The sequence below is a fragment of the Barbus barbus genome (assembly GCF_936440315.1).
Source record: "Barbus barbus genome assembly, chromosome: 27".
Lineage (NCBI taxonomy): Eukaryota > Metazoa > Chordata > Actinopteri > Cypriniformes > Cyprinidae > Barbus > Barbus barbus.
In genome coordinates, this window is record NC_136755.1 from 30,696,768 (window position 1) to 30,718,391 (window position 21,624).

Here is a 21,624-nt window from a genome sequence, read left to right on the forward strand (position 1 = left end):
GAGAATGAGTGTGAGTTTGTGTGTCTATATGAGTGTGAGTTTGTGTGAGTGTGAGAATGAGTGTGAGTTTGTGTGTCTATATGAGTGTGAGTTTGTGTGAGTGTGAGAATGAGTGTGAGTTTGTGTGTCTATATGAGTGTGAGTTTGTGTGAGTGTGAGAATGAGTGTGAGTTTGTGTGTCTATATGAGTGTGAGTTTGTGTGAGTATGAGTGTGAGTTTGTGTGAGTGTGAGAATGAGTGGGAGTTTGTGTAAGTATGAGTGTTTGAATGTGTATAAGTGTGTGAATTTGTGTGAGTGTGTGTAAGTGTGTGTGTGTGTGTGTGTGCCTGTGTCAATGTGTGTGTGTTTATGAACCTGTGAGTGTGTTTCCTCCTTTATAAGGCAGATTCTTCACAGCGTCGATTACGGCTTCTTTAGTGCTGTGAGTGTTTAGATGCCACTCAATCCGTGGATCCCCGCTGTACTGCGCCAAACCTGAACACACACACACACACACACACACACACTATTAACAAACCAACACACAGCACAAACACACAAGAATCAAACAAACAAGAAACTGCAGACACACCAACACGTGTGTGTTCAGATCCAACTGCAAAGGCCCTGACGAGACTTTCCAGAAACAGCCGCACCAAACGGAAATTAATTCTGCCAATGCTCCATGATCCATCCACCAGAATCACGATATCGGCGATGGCTGGAGTTCTACATGTGAACACGTCCACTGAAGAGACAGACAGAACAAACAGCGGATGAAACGACAACAGCAGCAGATCGGTGCTTACGACAGAATAAATACTAGCACAAGGGCTGCGGTCTGAAAGTTCACACTCAGCTCAAAGGATGAATGACACAAACACTCAGAGTGCTCACAAACGTCTTTATTTCAGTTTTGGACTGTCAGATGTTTCTGCTACAACACTACTGTGTCTGATTCCCTCATGATGATCCTGAGGCGCCTCTGAACCTGATGAAAGACCCTCTTGCCTGCAGAGAAACATTCAAATCAAGAGCAACAGAACAGTATTAAACAGAGGAGAGAAGAGCGTATAGAATAGCATGACGTCATGTATGGGTTCTGCTGTTCCTGCTGTGACACGTTCAGCTGAAATTCTCTGCATTTTTTTTTTCACTCTTAGATGCCTAGCTTTGCTTTACCCATAATGCCGTGCTCTGTCAAGTCTTTACACATTAGGAACGTGTGCTTTCAGAAGTCAATCAGGCTTTCTGACTGAATGAACAATCAGACGTTCTGCTGTGTCACCTATGAAGGGGTTGTGATGAAGTGAAGGTCAAAGGTCAGGGTCATGCAGGGGTCAGGGAGAAGAGAGCATTAAGGCTTATTCATACCAAGAACAATAACTAAAATGATAACTACAACAGTGTTCACATCAGCAGACGATAACATTGTGTTTATTGTAAGTGCTGCAGTTTTGTCGTCTGTCTTTAAATGCTGGAGCTCTTTAAAGTAGGGAGGATTCTGATTGGATGTCAATGCTTGTATCGTTCAGCAGCTGGGGAAAAAAAAAATCACTCTGAACGTGATTATTAAAACCAGTGCATATCAAACGATTAATTTATTTTCACGACTCATTTATTATGTAAACAAACACTTTTATTTTGGATGCGATTAATCATGATCAATCGTTTGACAGCACTAATTAAAACCACGGCTTGAAAACGAAAAAAAAAGTCAATCGGTTCACTCCGAGCAGAATCAATATTTTAACGTTTCCGTTCCTGCGTTGCTCTGTAATATTACCGCTCCGAAACCGGTTCGAGTAGAAAAAATTACGGTTAATACCGTTATTTTTAAAATGGTCTTTGCCTATAATAATAATAATAATAATAATAACTAGAATGTACATTTCCTGAAGAAAATGTGAGTGGGTGCTTGGCGTGGCAAAACTCGCCACTCGGTTGCTAGGGTACCCAGGATGGTTTCTAGGGCGGTTGCTAGGGTACCCAGGATGGTTACTAAGGTGTTGCTAGGGTGTTGCTATGCGGTTGATAGGGTACCCAGGATGGTTGCTAGGGCCGTTGCTAGGGTACCCAGGATGGTTGCTAGGGCGGTTGCTAGGGTACCCAGGGTGGTGGCTAAGGTGTTGCTATGTGGTTGCTAGGGTACTTGGGGTGGTTGCTAGGGTGTTGCTATGCGGTTGCTAGGGTACCTAGGATGGTTGCTAGGGCGGTTGCTAGGGTACCCAAGGTGGTTGCTAAGGTGTTGCTATGTGGTTGCTATGGTACTTGGGGTGGTTGCTAGGGTGTTGCTATGCGGTTGCTAGGGTACCCAGGATGGTTGCTAGGGCCGTTGCTAGGGTACCCAGGGTGGTTGCTAAGGTGTTGCTATGTGGTTGCTAGGGTACTTGGGGTGGTTGCTAGGGTGTTGCTATGCGGTTGCTAGGGTACCCAGGATGGTTGCTAGGGCCGTTACTAGGGTACCCAGGGTGGTTACTAAGGTGTTGCCAGGGTGTTGCTATGCGATTGCTAGGGTACCCAGGATGGTTGCTATGGAGTTGCATGATGAAACTGCAAAGGCTTCTTGTCACTATGAATGATATAAACCAACTCCCATGCCTCTGTGACATTCAGAATGGAAGATATCCCCCTTTGGATTTTGGTTGCTAGGGTACTCTGTTTGGTTGCTATGGAGTTGCATGATGAAACTGCAAAGGCTTCTTGTCTCTATGAATGATATAAACCAACTCCTGTGCCTCTGTGACATTCAGAATGGAAGATATCCCTATTTGGATTTTGGTTGCTAAGGTACTCTGTTTGGTTGCTATGGAGTTGCATGATGAAACTGCAAAGGCTTCTTGTCACTATGAATGATATAAACCAACTCCCGTGCCTCTGTGACGTTCAGAATGGAAGATATCCTTATTTGGATTTTGGTTGCTAAGGTACTCTGTTTGGTTGCTATGGAGTTGCATGATGAAACTGCAAAGGCTTCTTGTCACTATGAATGATATAAACCAACTCCCATGCCTCTGTGACATTCAGAATGGAAGATATCCCTCTTTGGATTTTGGTTGCTAGGGTACTCTGTTTGGTTGCTATGGAGTTGCATGATGAAACTGCAAAGGCTTCTTGTCACTATGAATGATATAAACCAACCCCCATGCCTCTGTGACATTCAGAATGAAAGATATACCTCTTTGGATTTTGGTTGCTAAGGTCCTCTGTTTGGTTGCTATGGAGTTGCTTGGAGCTGCCAATGATGAAACTGCAAAGGCTTCTTGTCACTATGAATGATATAAACCAACTCCCATGCCTCTGTGACATTCAGAATGGAAGATATCCCTCTTTGGATTTTGGTTGCTAAGGTGCTCGACAATGGTTGCTAGGGAGGGGCTAGGAAGTGTTGAGGTGATTCATGATTGGCCGTTTGCTGCCCCGAGTCAAATGAGACCATAATAATAACTAGAATGAGACTTTTTTGCCCCTGGGGCAAATACCGTACCCCCGATCGCTTATAAAAGTCATAGCACACCATTCCCGAATAATCCGCACGATTTGACGCCTCATTCGTGGGTCTGTGACAAAAGCTGCGGGAGGAGTAGCGCGTCAAAATAACGGCGGAATAAAGAAAATAATAATAAGTATGAGCAATAACAATAGTGAGTGCTTCAAAAAAGCACCCACTAATAATTTACATTTATTCATTTAGCTGACACTTTTATCCAAAGCGACTTACAATTGCTATATATGTCAGAGGTCGCACGCCTCTGGAGCAACTAGGGGTTAAGTGTCTTGCTCAGGGACACATTGGTGTCTCACAGTGGATTCGAACCCGGGTCTCTCACACCAAAGGCATGTGTCTTATCCACTGCGCCATCACCACCCACCATATATAATAATAAAGTACAGTGTTTTCTTTACACAAAAAGAAAAAAAAAAAAATACAGAAAGAGATGGTATCTTATCCCGCTGCCAATACAGCATCATCTTTTCTAGATTTGTAAATTTCTAAATGTATGCTACTAAACAAAATAAAAAAATCTATTAATGCTTTAAAGACATTAAAGTATTTTTTTAAAGATATTTCAAAATGTTTGCTGCAAAAAAAAAAAAAAAAAAAAAAAAAAAAAAAAAAACGCTACTTGTATAAAATTGCGTTTTTGAGAAAAAAAAGAAAAAACACTTCTCGTGTTCAGAAGTGATGTAGGCTAAAATGCCGGTAAATCAAAAATGTTTACAAACATTATAAACACAGTTATTAGTTTCTCTCCACAACAAATCCTCTAAACTTAAGGATGTAACCTATAGGCTATAAAAACGTCATTCCAAAAACAAATTAAAGGTGAAACTGTTGCCTAACTCTCTCACTCGGCACGAATCCAAATGTTTCCGTATTCTCGACGTATACTAAAATATTATTTCTAAGCTTTTACTTTCATCGACGTAAAACATGATCCTTCACGTCGGCAATAACAGCACAGTGAGGCGGTGGTCCCGCTGAACGCAACAGATTGGACAACGGAGCACTGGAACTTTTTACACGTTTCTTTAACTATTTTATTTTGATAATGAACAGGCTGCAATGTCGCAAAAATATGTGTCTTTGTGCGCGTGAGGCGCCAGCGCGATATGGCCATACCAACGCTGGTTATTATACAGATGCAAGACATTATTCAAAACTGTCAAGCTATTGCAAAACAAATAAAACTGTAAAATAAAACTGTAAAGCTTTTGCAAAATAAAGAAAACTACTTTCTGCCGTCTCGTTGATAATACGACGTTGTTAATAAAACGAAAGAAAAAAATATGCTGAGTTAGGCCTACGGTTCATTGTGAGGCATTCCTGTCAATGATTTACCTGAAATATATTTAGTGTATAGGCATATATGTTCCTTTTTATGTAAGCCTATAGTCGTCGGATAAACTCTAACGCCGGTGTTCTGATGATTTGTGCTACACTGTCAGATTTTGCTACCTCCCATTAAAACAGATGGTAGCAGAATTCCTTGCCATTGTGACTAGCGTTCACAGCTGAGCGCGGGCGGCATTTCACTCGCTGCGTCAGCATCATATTTGCATAATCTGTACTACTTGAATTCCTGATTGGTTGACAGCAAATTTCAAATATTAAATGGAACGATAAAATAACGTATTTAACGTTAATAATGGCCATTTCAAATTTTCGATTCTGTTCGGAATTATAAAATTTGATTTCGTTTCTGTTTCCGGTTCTGTTCCAGTCAAAATTTTGTTCGTTTCCGGTTTTCGTTTTCGTTCCTTGAACCGGTTCAGAGCCCTGATTAAAACTTTATGGTTATAGTTATTGTTCTTGATGTGAATGGGTCTTAATAATACACCTGAAAACATGAATACTAACTGTTTGTTTTGGCAATGTTTCATTCACATTTAGCCAGAACGTAACTAATTAACTGGCTATAATTGACTACATGATGCATATACAAATGATCAGGAGGATAAGAGTTAAATAATGCTCAGATAACGGTCAGTATTTCAATATGTAACAAATAACATTAGCAGCGATTAATTTACATGTATAAAACTTCAGTATGACTTTAATGTGTGCTGTGATTAATCTTGCTTCATTTCACAATTTTTTAGTTGTGAAAAATGGCAAATTTTTAATTTCTTGACATTAGTTTCTAAATATATGTGTCCCTGCAGCACTAAAGCAGTCATGAGTAACACAGGTATATTTGTAGCAATAGCCAACAATACATTGTATGGATCAAAATTATACATTTCTCTTTTATGACAAAAATCATTAGGATATTAAGATCATGTTCCATGAAGATATTTTGTACATTTATTACCGTAAATATATCAAAACTTAATTTTTGATTAGTAATATGCATTGCTAAGAACTTCATTTGAACAACTTTAAAGGAGATTTTCTCAATATTTAGATTTTTTTGCTCCCTCAGATTCCAGATTTTCTAATAGTTGTATCTCAGACAAATATTGTCCGATCATAACAAACCATACATCAATGGAAATATTATTTATTCAGCTTTCAGATGATGTAGAAATCTCAATTTAAAAGAATTGACACTTAAGACTGGTTTTGTGGTCCAGGGTCACATATACATTTTTCCTTTATTTGTCCAAAATGAACTCGAATGTCAAAATTAAATAAAAATGAAACCTATATTTACTGCATGCATCTTCCTGCTAATTCTGAATGATTTATCAGTGACGTTATTATTAAAAAATAACATCCTTCTCTGAAACAACTTTTTTTAAATCAATCTCTTTTTTAAAATCAATTTGCTGTAGGTAAAATACATTTTTGCAGGATAAATGAGAATCCTTTTCCACTCTGAAATGTCAAGATGGGTTACAAACAGTGTCGTGATGACTTTAATTCAGGGATCATCCAAAGCCACACAAACACACTGTGTTATTGTGCAAATGATGCTTATATGTGACCTAAAGCTGCACTGAACGACAGCTAATAATCAGCGAGAGAGAGAGAGAGAGAGAATGACTGCAGGATAGAGAGATACGCGGGCACACCTGCATGCCCATGAGGCACACAGACACAGAGAGAGATGAACAGAAGTATTCAGCTAGTGCAGACTTGCAGAGGGAATCTGTGCAGAGACCGCAGGACAGAGAAGGAGAAAGGACACAGTTGCATCGCTGTCAGTGTTTCCATGTCATCCTTCAGATTTTATCCACTCATTCTAATCTCATGCTTTGCCATGTTTTTATTTTGTTAATCGAGCTTGCTTTTACATAGAAAAACAATGGAAAAGAACTGCTACTGTATGCCTGTTATGATTGAAAGCTGCTGCTGTTTTCATTTACTGTTAATAATCATCTATTACTGCCGTTATACTGACATCGAGGAAGAGCTTTATGAGTCGACCTGAAACTATCTAGATTTCGGCTAAGAAAAGTGTAGCATTATATAGACCTATTATCTCTGAACACACACCATCTGTCAAACGTTTTAGAACAGTAAGATTTTTAATGTTGTTTAAAGAAGTCTCTTCTGCTCACCAAGCCCACATTTATTTGATCCAAAATACAGCAAAAACAGTACAATTTTGAAATATTTTCTATAATCCCCCCCCCCAGAAAGAAATTATACTGACTCCAAGGTTTTGAAAGGTGTAGTGTATAATGTTACAAAAGCTTTTTAGTTCAGATAAATGTTGATCTTTGGATCTTTCTACTCAAAGAATCCTGAAAAAAAATTTACTCAGCTGTTTTAAAGATTTATAATAATAATAATAATAATATTAATAAATGTTTGTTGAGCAGTAAATCAGTATATTATTATGATTTCTGAAGATCATGTGACGCTGAAGACTGCAGTAATGATGCTGGAAATACAGCTGCAGATCACAGAAATACATTTCAGTTTAACACATATTCACATAGAAAACAGCTGTTTGAAACAGTAAAAATATTTCACAATGCTGTATTTTGGATCAAATAAATGCAGACTATAGGTAAGTTATTAAGTTGATTAAACATTTTTCAATATTGCGACGACTGACTCAAGCGGAGATCTTTTGAGGAGATTTACAGACGTGTTTCTCTCTCTCTCTTCCCTATAATCACAGTCATTATAAATCACACACACACAAACAAGCCGTCAATCTCCACGCTAATGTCACGTTTGCAGAGCCAAAACCCATGAGCCTCTGCGGTCGCTGTGCTTCAAACCGACATTTAAACTGGAAACTAAACTAAATATAGCAGAGTGCAGACGCTTGCCTAACATTTAGAAACAAACAGAGAGAGACGTTCACGCTAATGTTTAGTGCTGCATGAGATAACTTACATATTTACCACAAGACTAAATCATTAATGTTGTGTGACAAACAGAAACTCGTGAAAACACCAAGAGGACAGAAAGAGTCTGAACAGTTAGTGGAGTTCATCAAAGCAGGACACAACACAACACAACACAACACAACACAACACAACACAGGTGTTTAAATCACACCGCTAAAGAACATGTCAGACCAGCGATCCACGTGAGCAACAACTGTGTTTCTGTTGTTAATAAAGTGGATGCATCTGAAATATGGATGCTTTAACATGACAAATGATTAAATGAACACGTAATTCAATCTGTCCAAAATCTGTATTGTATAGAGAGTTTTGTCATCGTCCAGCTCTAATCTGATAAATGTGACTATAAGGCATAAAGATATCAAGACATTATAAACATGATCGTCATGACTTTCTGTAAAGCTGCTCTGAAAACTGCTCAGCGGTCTGTCTTGACAGGATAAAAGGTTTTATGAAAGTTAATTTAAGACCTTTTTAAGACTCAGAATTTAAGGAATACATTGAAGGGAACACAATATATCAAAATGGCTCTAAATGTAAACGTCTGCGGAGCAGAAAATGAGTTGTATTAGCAATAGTATTGTCCTGTCCTCTTAAGAGACTCTCGCTGCACTATTTGCAAAACCGAAATTATGGATCTGATCAACTGGTCTCTAAATGCAATTGACACCATCTTCTCGACTAGGAAAGCGGGATCTGGAGAACCGGAATGTCCCGCTGGGACGTTTGCTGCTGGCTACACGATGGACGCATGGGAGAGATGGCGGGTCGTGTGCCTAGCGGCTCTCTCCGTGGAGGACATTGAAGACATCTTCTTATTCGGAACAATGATAACTGGGTTTCTGCTATTTGGATTAGGCGTTGCCCTAAATTATCAGAAAATTAAGGAGACGGGACTGGCTGTCCAAAACCTCTCACGGCTGCCCGTCATGATGGAGTCTGTGGGCAGAGCGGTCGCCTCGGAGACTGAGGCGATTAACCGCAATATGGATTTAATCACGGCTAAGCTCTCGGCTTTGGAAAGAAAAATCGACGGAAATGGAGATCAGAATGGACAATGAGAATTAGCTGTGAAACTGGAAGACAGCTGTTCGCACTAAGACAAAACAATCTTATCTCTTTCCGGCTTCCCACAACAGATCGGCTTGGCAAGGCCGCTCTGGTATCAACTCTCCAGTGAATACTGCAGGGAGACGCTCTTTCTTCCATTCCCTCCTCCCAAAAACACCTTGTTATTGTCGGGCACTTGTGCTCTGTCCAAGGACGTTTCCATGGCAATTGCTATGTCGCATCACAACCTGCGAACTGAGTCGACTGGTTTGGAGTGCTGGCGAAACGGATTTCAAGGCATACGAACTCACACGAACTTACACATACACACACTCATACACCTTCCTACCCCCATCCCACGCCTTCGTCGCTTCATCCTGTCAGGCGTTAACGGGTCCGTGGGTTTGCGCTGAATGGCTGCTGGCCGGATGGCTGTTTCGTCTGAAATAGGATTACTATGCAAGTTATGTTCCTGTGTTGATTGTGCTTTATGCTGAGGTTTTTTGTCTGTTCTCGCGCTGTGTTCTCTTCCAAGAACGCAGTGCGAGGACACTTTTTTTTCTCCTCTCCTTCCTCATGTTATGCTGTATTTCTTCTTCTCTATTGTATTTCGTTGCCTTGTACCTACATGTGCAATGACAATAAATTGAATCCAATCCAATCCAATCCAATAGGCCTACATCAAACTTTGAAAATACAACTTCCAACCAATCTGTATTACTTTTTCATTCATTTTACCAAACAAAGAGTATGGAAATAAGCTTTCCTGAACCTTCGGATCACACATAAACGCATGTTATTCCTCAGTCTTGTTTTTCAAGGCAAATATCAAAACATCCTGCAAAATGACAACATAAGAAGTGCATTTGTGATTAAAACTGGAAAAAAAATATCTGCCAACCGGCTCAGTAAAAAATCAACTTAAGTCAAAGGGAAAACCAGTTTGTGTTTCTCATTTAAGCTTACACTCCATTTTGTTCAGGTTCTTCCACTATCTTCATTTTGCATCTCCAGTAACTGTATTGTATATTGATTCAGTAATGTTCAGAGATAAATATTCATTATATTGCAGTTCATGCAACATTTAATGCCATGACTTTCTGCTCTGATTTAAGACCTTTTTAAGGCATTAATTAGTGGAAGAGAGAATAAAGATTTAAGACCTGCAGAAATACACGCGTCACCATCACATCACTCACAATGAGAAAACATCTCCTATTTCATCTTTTCCTCAGCAGTGCATAAAGCAAGCCATGAAACTGATTTGGATTAAAGCTGAATGTACATGTGTAGAGCGAATGCGTCTCTATCGACAGAGGTTTAGTAAGAGTATGGCTCACTAATGCTATAGCTTTGTTTATAGCCGTGGGATGCTGGCTGTTATTTACTGATCTCAGTGGTATCTTCTGCTTTGTGTCTCAGGACTGATGTTCCACCTCACCTTCACTGATCTGATTGTCCTGCAGGGCGGCGCTAGAGTCCTGCTGACCTCTGAGGTCACTCACCTCTGACCCCGACCCCGATCCTGACAGAAACACAGCACCAGTCAGAGCAGATCAAACATCTCATATAAAATAATCAGGTCTCAGAGCGCCGTGTCTCACCGGAGTATGTGCCCAGCAGCGCTTTACTCTGCTCCGCTCCTCGGACGGCTGTGATCTTCACACTGTACTCTCTACTCCGGTCGAAGCCTGCGATGATGGCTTTGGGCTCAGATTTACTCACTATCAGCTCACGCTCGTCTCCTGGTGAACACAACACACACTGAGATGAGATTCAGCCCAGTTCGGCTCCGATCAGATGTGCACATATAAAAACCCATTAACACTAGAGTGCGCCATACTTTAATCGAGTAAATGACTGGCTAGCTAAAACCTTTTGGCTGTTTGAAGCTGCCTTAATATGAATTTTGGGAAATGGTCTGCATTGAGCCGTGTTACATGTGAGTTAACCAAATCAAATCAGCTGAACTTGGATTTGGCCGCCATGCCAAAGAGTGGGGGGGGGAAAGCAAAATAAAAACAATATAATTCAATTTGATTTAAAAATAATTTTAAAATGTACAAAGTTATACATTTTTGTTTAATTATTTTAAGATGACAGAAAGATAGAGATGGCGGATAAAAAACAAAAGAGGAAAACATCTGTGGAACAAGAGAAGGCTTACACCGTGTCTACAGCGGACGAGACCGTTGTCCAGTCGTGGTCGGTCTACACTGGACGCGACAAAGCGAATGCTGAAAATCATTTGAAATTGTGTCAATATGTCATAAATAAAGCGCGGGAGCAGTTTACTGTCGGGGATTTGTCGTGTCGCAGCATCCAGTGTAGACACGGTGTTACGATAGGGAAAGAAGTAGGACCCGTGTAAATATCGCATTAGCTTTCCAGCGCTGGAGAGAACTCAAGGAGAGGAAGGCCTGCGATCGGACGCCGAGGTTGCTTTGTTTCTTCTTCATAGGCGAGTAACATTGGTTTAGCTTTGTAATCGTTGCCGTACGTATACATGTGGGGCGGAGCTATCAAAATAGGGGCGTGTTTATTTTGGTGATTTCAAATGTCAACATTGGATACCAGAAATCACTTACCCCACCTTTAAAACATTTGAGCAGCTCTGCATTGGATTAGAAATTAAGAGCCAGATTTACTAATAGCTTGTGCCAGCACAAACCATCTTTTGGCGTTAAAATAGTACTGTCAGGATTTACTAAAGACGCGCAGTAAAGAATTAGTGTTGAAAAGGCGTGGACAGTTATTTTTGCGCCTGATCTTATTGAATATGCATTTGTAAGAGTTTCCCTTTCAGACGCAAAATTTATGGGAGGAGAGTATTTAAAATTAATCACGCAACACGATTTACTTACGTTTGTGCTCGTCAAATTACTGGTATTTGTGGCATTATTTAAAGCCCCCAAAAAAGCATGTCTTAAAGCAGGCGGTCATTTGCGCTGCTCTCAGTAGATTGCGCTGGTCATGATGGAAATGCTCTGCTGCGTCGGTGTTCTTTAATGTGCATGTTGTCAGTAAATCACACGCGGAACTTCCCCTCCCATCAGCGCTTTTATGGAATTGCGCTAATTTTCCCTGTTTATAAAACCTGGCCCTAAAACTCCTGGAATGTTTTCTTGCAAAACCTTAATTTCTTGTAGGCTGAAGAAAGAAAATCTATATCTTGGATGGCCTGGGAATGAGTAAATGATAAAGAAATGTTTTTTTGGGGTGAACTATTCCTTTAAAAAACAGTCAACATGCATCTAGCCATCTTCTATCAAACATCTTAAACTGACACACTTTCCCAGGTTAAATTTAGAAGATTCGTCAAACAGCATAATCATTAGTCAGGTCTGACAGAACCGTAAACACTTTTCATACTTCATATACTGAGTGAATGCCATATTACTCTTATCCTGAGGGGTCCAAAAGACCCATCCAGATCCGGCTGGATTCACATTCCCAGCATTCTCTCCGACGATCACAACTCACAAGAGACAGGATTTCTCACCTGAGCCAGTGCTGTACAGGAGCCTATAGCTGTCAAACGCTCCCTTCGGCTCCTTCCAGGTCACGCCGAGCGTGTTGGAGCTCAGCTCTTTAAAACGCAGCCTCCTGGGCATCAGCACTGCGAACACAGCGGAAACAAGAGAATACATCCCTCAGAAAGATCATCTGTAAGTAGCGTGTAAAGCTGCTCTGTTGACGAACAAACTCGATCTAATCACAGCAGCATCTGCAGAGAGTGCTTAATTAGATCTGAAAACATGGAGAGAGTCATCATCTGTGTGTGAGAGTCAAACAGATGGAACGAGACGGACGTCACGCCGTGTCCTAACCAAACATGACACGATAAAGCTGTTGCACGCTTGAGAAATACAACAGTTATGTTGAATCAAACACATATCAACATGTGACTGAGTGCTGGTTAGATTACTAATGAAAGGTAGTGCATTACTGATTTCACATTACACTAAAGCAGAAACATTATCTATTACATTTACATTTTAGGCTAATCTATTCTCCTTTTAGATGACTTTTGACCTAACTCGTTTATCACGTTAATTTGAATAGTATAATCTCATATAATATTGATGCAAAAATACAAAGAGAAGGAAAGTATTCCATGTTGAATTGCATCAGGGTTTCCCAAATTGAGCTTTGTGAAGGAACTGCAGAAGTTTTAATTAAATATATACATCATTTACAAAGAAATTTAAATAAATCAAACACTTCAACATAAAAGTATAACATAATACAAATAATTGTGACATGGCAAAACTGTGAACTGTTTTATTCCATTATTGACTTAATTATTAATTTTTAACTGAAAGATACCTAAAGTAAATATATTAATTAAAAGAAGTTCTGCTGACAAAATAGTTTGGGAATTCCTGCATTAAATACAAAATAACAATTTGTGCATTTTATGTGTTTGAAAGTAGTGCTGTCAAATTATTAATTGTGATTAAATCGCATCCAAAATAAATGTTTGTTTACATAATATACTGTATGTGTGTACTGTGTATATTTACTATGTATATATAAATACACACACATGCATGTATATATTTAAGAAAAATGTTATATTTGTATAGTAAATATAATTATGTATAATATAAATTATAAAAATATAAATATATACATGTAAATATTTTCAAAATATATGCATGTATTTATACACACATATATTCATATAAACAGTACACACACATAAAATTTGTAAACAAAAACTTTTATTTTGCATGCGATTAATCATTTGACAGCACTAATCAAAAGACAAAAGCCTTTCCAAGACAGCAATAGATGATTAAATGACTGACTGAGTGACGATTATAATGTTTATAAGAATTAAGCAATTCCAATCCCTCCAAATTTAAACATAACTTTACGAACTTCTAACTTTACTGTCTTGTAAGAATAATGTAATCATGTAATCAATCAAAAAGTAACTGTAATCTGATTACGAGCATTTTAAAACATTATACAGTATAAAATAATGACAAGTACTCAAATTTTGGAATCGGATTACTTAGTTAATTGGTTTCTACCAGCTCGTCGCTTCAGACTGGTTAGGACACGGCGTTTTGAGTAAACAGCTCTTACTTTCTCCTCGTATCATGCAAATTGTCTGCTCGGCTTGTGGTGAGACGGATTGAGAAGAAAGTGAGACTTTTGGGAAACAATCCAAACGAAGTGTGTATTTATGAGGACGGGTGAAGGGCATCTGTCCACCGCAGACAGCACAACACATCCCTCTGTAAAGTGTCATTCCTCTAAGTGCACTATCCCACAAACCCCAGTTTGTGTCTCGGTTAGCAGGCAGGTTAACCTTCTTTACAGACGTGTTTCTGTAAAGAGGTTTCCTCTTCAGAGCGGATGCAACAGGCAGAAGATAAAACACTGAATGAAGAGCACCAACCTGAATGCAGGACGAGTGTGAAAACGCTTTCTCTCTCCTCTCAACGGCGGTACAACGTCCCGGCTCGTGTCCAATCAGAGTTTGTGTCAATCTAAACTGCGTTTTTATTCCGCTAATGTATAAATCACTCAAAACCTGGTGAGAACATGTCCGGCTCAAATTTCACCACAAAATCAATAGGAAAACTAAACTAATAATATTTATTGCAGACTGTTATATTGTAAATTTAACACACTTTAATCTCCAAATCTCAATGGACCTCATTCATGAAACTTGCGTAAATATAGGAGTCAATTCTGAGTAATTTGCGCATAAAACAGACCTTCCTGAAAACTCTCCTCTGGATTCACAAATGTTTTGTAAACTTCCGATTTGATGGTTAAACATGTATGTTTAGTGTCAGCCACAGCCATATCACCCTGCAGCCCAAGACCGGTTGCTCACTGAAGCTAAGCAGGGTTGAGCTGGTCAGTACCTGGATGGGAGACCTCCTGGGAAAACTAGGTTGCTGTTGGAAGAGGTGTTAGTGAGGCCAGCAGGGGGTGCTCACCCTGTGGTCTGTGTGGGTCCTAACGCCCCGGTATAGTGACGGGGACACTCTACTGTCAAAAAGCACCGTCTTTCGGATGAGACGTTAAACTGAGGTCTTGACTCTCTGTGGTGCCGTTGTGCTGTGGCTGCCGTCGCATCATCTAAGTGGATGCTGCACACTGGTGGTGTTGAGGAGAGACCCCCCCCCCACATGATTGTAAAGCGCTTTGGGTGTACAGCAATACACAATAAAGCGCTATATAAATGCATCATTCATTCATGTTAATTAGGGTTGGGAATCGAAAATCAATTCCAATTCCAGAATTGGATAATTAAGGTCAGGAATCATATACTTGTTGTAAAATTAACATTTCAATTCCACCTATCAATTCCTGTGTGCGCATCTTTTTTTTAACTGGCGAAAAGGGGCTGTTAAAAATGTATTTGTCTTTGAATCATTCATTCAAGAGATTCATTCAAAAACACTGATTCATCCAGTAATGAAACGAGTCAGTCCAGTTTTCATGTAGCCGGCTGGTTTTTGTTCATGGTATTCAGCAGCAATTAAATATTTATAAATGCAAAAAAGGCTAATAGGCCATATGCCTAACAATAATAATAATAATATTAAATAATAATGTGTCCACCAAAGAGTTTTTAGCCAGCTGAAAGAAATGTCAGGTGCTCTTCTGAAACGCTTTGGTGGCACAGTGTTTTTCCAGCTGAGACGCTTTAGTTGCTATGATCTGGAATATCCACGGCGGCAACGTATTACTAGCATCTCATTTTTAAGGATTGTACTAAATATAAAAAAGCATTAACCAGTAACTGACTTCTCCTTTGTTTTAGGCAGTCATTGTACCAGTAGGATGGTTGGTCGGTGTAGTATTTGTCCCACCCCTCCTCCATTGATTGGACGGGGTCTAAAAGTGACAGTGACAAGCGCTGCATTTTACGGTTATCAACAACAAAAAAGGACAATATTTAGTGTCATCAGTTTGCCAAAAAGAACAGAACGTTTTACGCACCATTTACACACGGTAGGGAGCAGGTGTGCATTTCTTTCGTACCAGCTAACATTTTAAAAATATGAACATTTCATGAATTAAAAAGGATACGCCACGTTTTACGAATGATTTACACAAAAATTTGTTCTGCCCGTGTTTCATGAATGAGGCCCATTGTCTTTAACAGAAAGAAATCATGCTACAGTAATAAGAGTTGGAGAGAAAGTGTCACAATGCCAAATGGCACAACTTGGGAGCTGAAACTGACCCGGATGCATTTCTAAGAGTTTTTAGACGGGGTTTCGACCCGCTTCTGTGACCCGCTTCACCCAGAGTATATCAGAGCAGACTCGAGTTCTGTGTGAATGAGATGCAGCACCACAGCATTGTCCTCATGCTCTTCTCTCTGATGCATTTATCATGATTGTGTTTCCTTGAACAGGTGTGTGCTGCCTCTGTGTGCCATTAAGCAGTCAGCATACACAGCACTAAACTACTGTAAAGATTCGATTCGGAACTGAATACCATGAGTTTCAGTTAACACAAAATAACATGCATTTCTGTTGTGTTTTATTCTCTGACTGCAGTTCAAAACAAACATGCAGCACAACCAGTGCAGTCAGAGTCATTGATTAATGACTTACACGAGTCTAGGGCTGTCACTAACGATTACTTTGGTAACCGATAATCGGTCGATTATTCTGATGATTAGTCGAGTAATCTGATCATTATAATAATTTTTTGTGGTAATAAAAACAGACATGAGCAAACAATAGCCTTAAAATGACTTAAAATACATATATAAAAGCAATCAGGCAATATTAATTAGTTCGAATAAAGAATTGCCATCAAGGATTTAATCGAGTACTCCCCACATGAGTCGCTTACTTAATTAACCATGCAAACAGACTAAAACTCACAAGTTTAACAAATTCATCAAGGCTGTGTTTCCAAATGCATCGTAGGTAGATGATAGAAAGCTAGAAACCACAAACAACAATGTTCTCCACGATCTAGGCTAACGATGCTTTTGAGAAACGCTGCCCAGTGCGGTTAATGAGTAAGAACAGACTCATCCTGACATACAGTGACAACATTTCAGGAGTTTAAATGGAGTAAGTGGTACTTTAATAAAAATAAAACCCTTTTAAAGTACTATCTGAGGACTCGCTCCTTAGCTGAATTCAGCCGGAACGCTGGTGTAAATGCAGCTTTTTACACTACTCCAATATATTCACCGTACTGATGCTTTCAAGAAGTTAGTTTATTGTTCTAGATTATCAAACGGTTAAAGGTATGTTCACACCAAGAACAACAACTATATTAACGTCCGCACCAGAAGAAGATAACCTTCTGTTTATTCTAAACACACTGCAGTTTTATCATCCGTTACTTTAAATGCGTGAGCTCTTTGAAGCAGAATGGATTGGCTGTCAATGCTCAGAAAATCATTCGGAGAGATTCCAATGATGCGGTTTCTCAGAGCTGTTCTGGTTACAGCTGTGGTGTAATGGTACAGGTATAGTTCTGGTTCTGGCTGCTGTGTAGCGTTGGCTCTGTATTCTGCAGACACCTGAGGCGTGGCGGATGGCAGGTATTTGAGTAACAGATCTGAACGCGTCTGCTGGATGCGCTCCAGGAGATCAGCTTCCTCCTGACAGAGAGGGAATGCTGTCGCTCTCTGCTACACCGACCTTTCCTACAGCCACATAAACATGCTTTACGGGATCATAAAAGGAACTAAATGGAGAAGTCGCTCCTGCCACAAGATCTAAGGCACTTCCAACAAGTCCAGCCACGTAATGTTTGTTAAAGAGACCGTTCACCCAAAAATGAAAATGCTGTCATCATTTACACACACACACACACACACACACACACACACACACACACACTCTTCCAAACCTGTATGAGTTCTTTAGTGTTTAACAGACAGTGTGAGAGTGAGTAAATAATGACAGGATTTTCATTTTTGGGTGAACTGTCCCTTTAAGCAACGAGAAGGAACGCAAGATTTCCAAAATAAATACAGAAAACATTAAAAGTTTCTCTTTGGATTGGCTTAGCATAACTGACTTTAACTGAAAATTGAGTGTTTACTGTTGTCCTTTTGCATTATTACAGGCTAATTAGTACTGTAAAGCTGCTTTGACACAATCTGTATAATTAAAAGCACTATATAAATAAAGGTGACTTGACTTTGGAAAAAGTGTTATTGTGTAAACCGTTGACCTAAAATAAAACAAGCCTTATTAGAAATTCTGAAGGAGATGTATGAATAGAATGATTTATGAATGAACTAATATGGACAGAACGATTCACAGAATAATAGAAGGAACATCACAACAATTGATGATAGCTTTAACATGAATGATAAAAACATAGTTAACAGAATATAAAACACCAGACAGACAGTCGTACCTTGAGCGTGTGTGATTATTACTGATGTGAGTATCAGGATCAGCAGCACTCGAACCCGCATCCTCTCAGCTGACCAACACACACACACACACACACACACACACACACATTTACATGTATTCACTGAGCAGATGCTTGCATCCAAAGCTAACAAATGGCCAGTGCTGGGAAAGCTACTTTGGAAATGTAATCGGTTACAAGATTACAAAATGTAATTACAATTACTTTATTAAAGTAATGTAACTGATTACATTTAATTACTTTCCTAAATTTCTAATGATTTAATTTTGAAGCATGTAAAGCAGGCAGGTTTAATCTTACAGTAGAACTCAACACTGATTACTGTCAATCCGTCATCACTTCAATTAACATTATAATCATTTAATCATTAAAGTACAGCCACCACAGAATCAGACTTTAGCATCTCTGTTTACTTTAAGTTAAATACAGATTTGAAATCATAAGATATAGATTAATAACTATGATACTGTTTTTAAAATCAAATCTATGACTGGCATCTAACAATGCTTTGGAAAAACAGTTAATCTTAAAAAATAAAGCATATAAAATAGGAACTAAAAGAGTTATTGAATAAGCATGTGTCCTAAACTCCTGAAACATTGCTGTCAATGCGGTTTATAAAATAAATCAATTAAATCTGTATGTGTGTGAAAATATTCAGTTGTAAATCCCTTTGTATTAATTAACATTTTCATAAGTAACTGTAATTTAATAACTCTTTTTCTCAGTAACTGTAACTGATGAGTTACATTAGTTTTGTAATTAAATCACGTAATTCCGTTACAAGTAACGATACTCTCCACAGAACATCATCAGTACAAAACACTTGAGTACAAGTACAACCACTAAAGTCGTGTCAGAAACACACAGAGTGTACTAAAGAGCGCAGTGTTGCTTCAGTCGCTCAATTAAAGCAGTTCTTCTAATAAATGACACAATATCGCACTCACCTGCTGTCAGTCACAACATCAAACAGAGAGAAGAGATCTGAGGAGAATCACTCCAGTGCAGCCGGAGCGCGCTCCCGTGTCTGCCGCGCGCGCGAAACAGTTCCCGCCCTTTAATGCAACTCCTCAACGGCTCTGATTGGACTGGAGCTGCGCGCGCTGACAGACTCCTCATTAACACAAGCTTATTCACTTTCTCCTCATTCAATCTTCGGCATTTACAACTCAGTTCTGCAGTGAATGATGCATTAATGTCTGGAAGAGAGCATAAAGGGGGTAAGGAGAAGCACCATCTCCTCTGACAGACACATTTACAGCTTTTCTCCACTGATTACAATCATTCAGCTGGCTGCAATCCACAATAACTGATCCAAACACTTTAACAGAGTGTATTTACACTAACTCCGGCCAGCACCGTGTGATTGGGATAATCAACACTGAAATAATGCTTGTTTTATATCAGTTTAATGCCGTAAAACACCTGCATTTTGACGAGATCGACCCGAGTTCGAGACGCCTTTCCCAAACTATTTTCTCTCTTTTCAAATCTCATATCGCATCGGAAAGGCATTTATTTTCAATAAAAATGAAGGAAATAATCAAAAAGTTGAAAATAAAGTATGGGGTAGCTGTAGGGAGGGCTTTATCATAATGAGGTGGCATCCATTTAATAATCTGAATTAAAGATATAATTTACACTCAATACGTTATTATTGCGTACTGTTTTATAATGTAATACAATACTGAGTACATTATCTACTATTTGCAAGTAGAATATAAATAGCAGAAACTCTTCTATTTTAACATATAGTGTAATCTAATCTAATCTAATCTATCACTACACTTAGTACAAATAACCGCTGCCAAACTTTAAACACTATTCAACCTCTTTGTAGGAGACATATAACCACATGAATCACACAATACACAACAGAAATCACTACAAATCAATGCACAATACACAACAGAAATCACTACAAATCAATGCACAATACAAACAATACACAACAGAAATCAATCAAATCAATGCACAATACACACAATACACAACAGAAATCAATCAAATCAATGCACAATACACACAATACACAACAGAAATCACTACAAATCAATGCACAATACACACAGTACACAACAGAAATCACTACAAATCAATGCACAATACACACAGTACACAACAGAAATCACTACAAATCAATGCACAATACACACAATACACAACAGAAATCAATGCAAATCAATGCACAATACACAACATCACAAATGCATTTCTTCACAACAGAAATCAATACAAATCAATGCACAATACAAACAATACACAACAGAAATCAATGCAAATCAATGCACAATACACACAGTACACAACAGAAATAACTACAAATCAATGCACAATACACACAATACACAACAGAAATCACTACAAATCAATGCACAATACACACAATACACAACAGAAATCACTACAAATCAATGCACAATACACAACAGAAATCACTACAAATCAATGCACAATACACAACAGAAATCACTACAAATCAATGCACAATACACAACAGAAATCACTACAAATCAATGCACAATACACACAATACACAACAGAAATCAATGCAAATCAATGCACAATACACAACAGAAATCACTACAAATCAATGCACAATAAACACAATACACAACAGAAATCACTACAAATCAATGCACAATACACAACAGAAATCACTACAAATCAATGCACAATACACACAATACACAACAGAAATCACTACAAATCAATGCACAATAAACACAATACACAACAGAAATCACTACAAATCAATGCACAATACACACAATACACAACAGAAATCACTACAAATCAATGCACAATAAACACAATACACAACAGAAATCACTACAAATCAATGCACAATACACAACAGAAATCACTACAAATCAATGCACAATACACACAATACACAACAGAAATCACTACAAATCAATGCACAATAAACACAATACACAACAGAAATCACTACAAATCAATGCACAATACACAACAGAAATCACTACAAATCAATGCACAATACACACAATACACAACAGAAATCACTACAAATCAATGCACAACACACGCAATACACAACAGAAATCACTACAAATCAATGCACAATACACAACAGAAATCACTACAAATCAATGCACAATAAACACAATACACAACAGAAATCACTACAAATCAATGCACAATACACAACAGAAATCACTACAAATCAATGCACAATACACACAATACACAACAGAAATCCCTACAAATCAATGCACAATAAACACAATACACAACAGAAATCACTACAAATCAATGCACAGTACACAACAGAAATCAATACAAATCAATGCACAATAAACACAATACACAACAGAAATCACTACAAATCAATGCACAATAAACACAATACACAACAGAA

General features: G+C 38.6%; 1 protein-coding gene across 1 annotated transcript in view; it reads right to left on the reverse strand.

Moving 5' to 3' along the window:
* LOC306847493 (collagen alpha-1(XIV) chain-like) overlaps positions 1–19,273 on the reverse strand; it is a gene marked incomplete at its 3' end in the record, with an annotated part of 75,419 nt that extends 56,146 nt beyond the window's left edge. The window contains exons 1-7 of the mRNA XM_079381434.1: positions 19,187–19,273; positions 18,216–18,284; positions 12,346–12,462; positions 10,448–10,588; positions 10,285–10,368; positions 574–729; positions 357–476 (exon numbers count right to left, since the gene is read on the reverse strand). Coding sequence (XP_079237560.1) covers positions 357–476; positions 574–729; positions 10,285–10,368; positions 10,448–10,588; positions 12,346–12,462; positions 18,216–18,276 — 679 coding nt within the window. The 5' untranslated portion in view covers positions 18,277–18,284; positions 19,187–19,273. The remainder of the gene's footprint in view (positions 1–356; positions 477–573; positions 730–10,284; positions 10,369–10,447; positions 10,589–12,345; positions 12,463–18,215; positions 18,285–19,186) is intronic.
* Between the last annotated feature and the right edge of the window lie 2,351 nt (positions 19,274–21,624).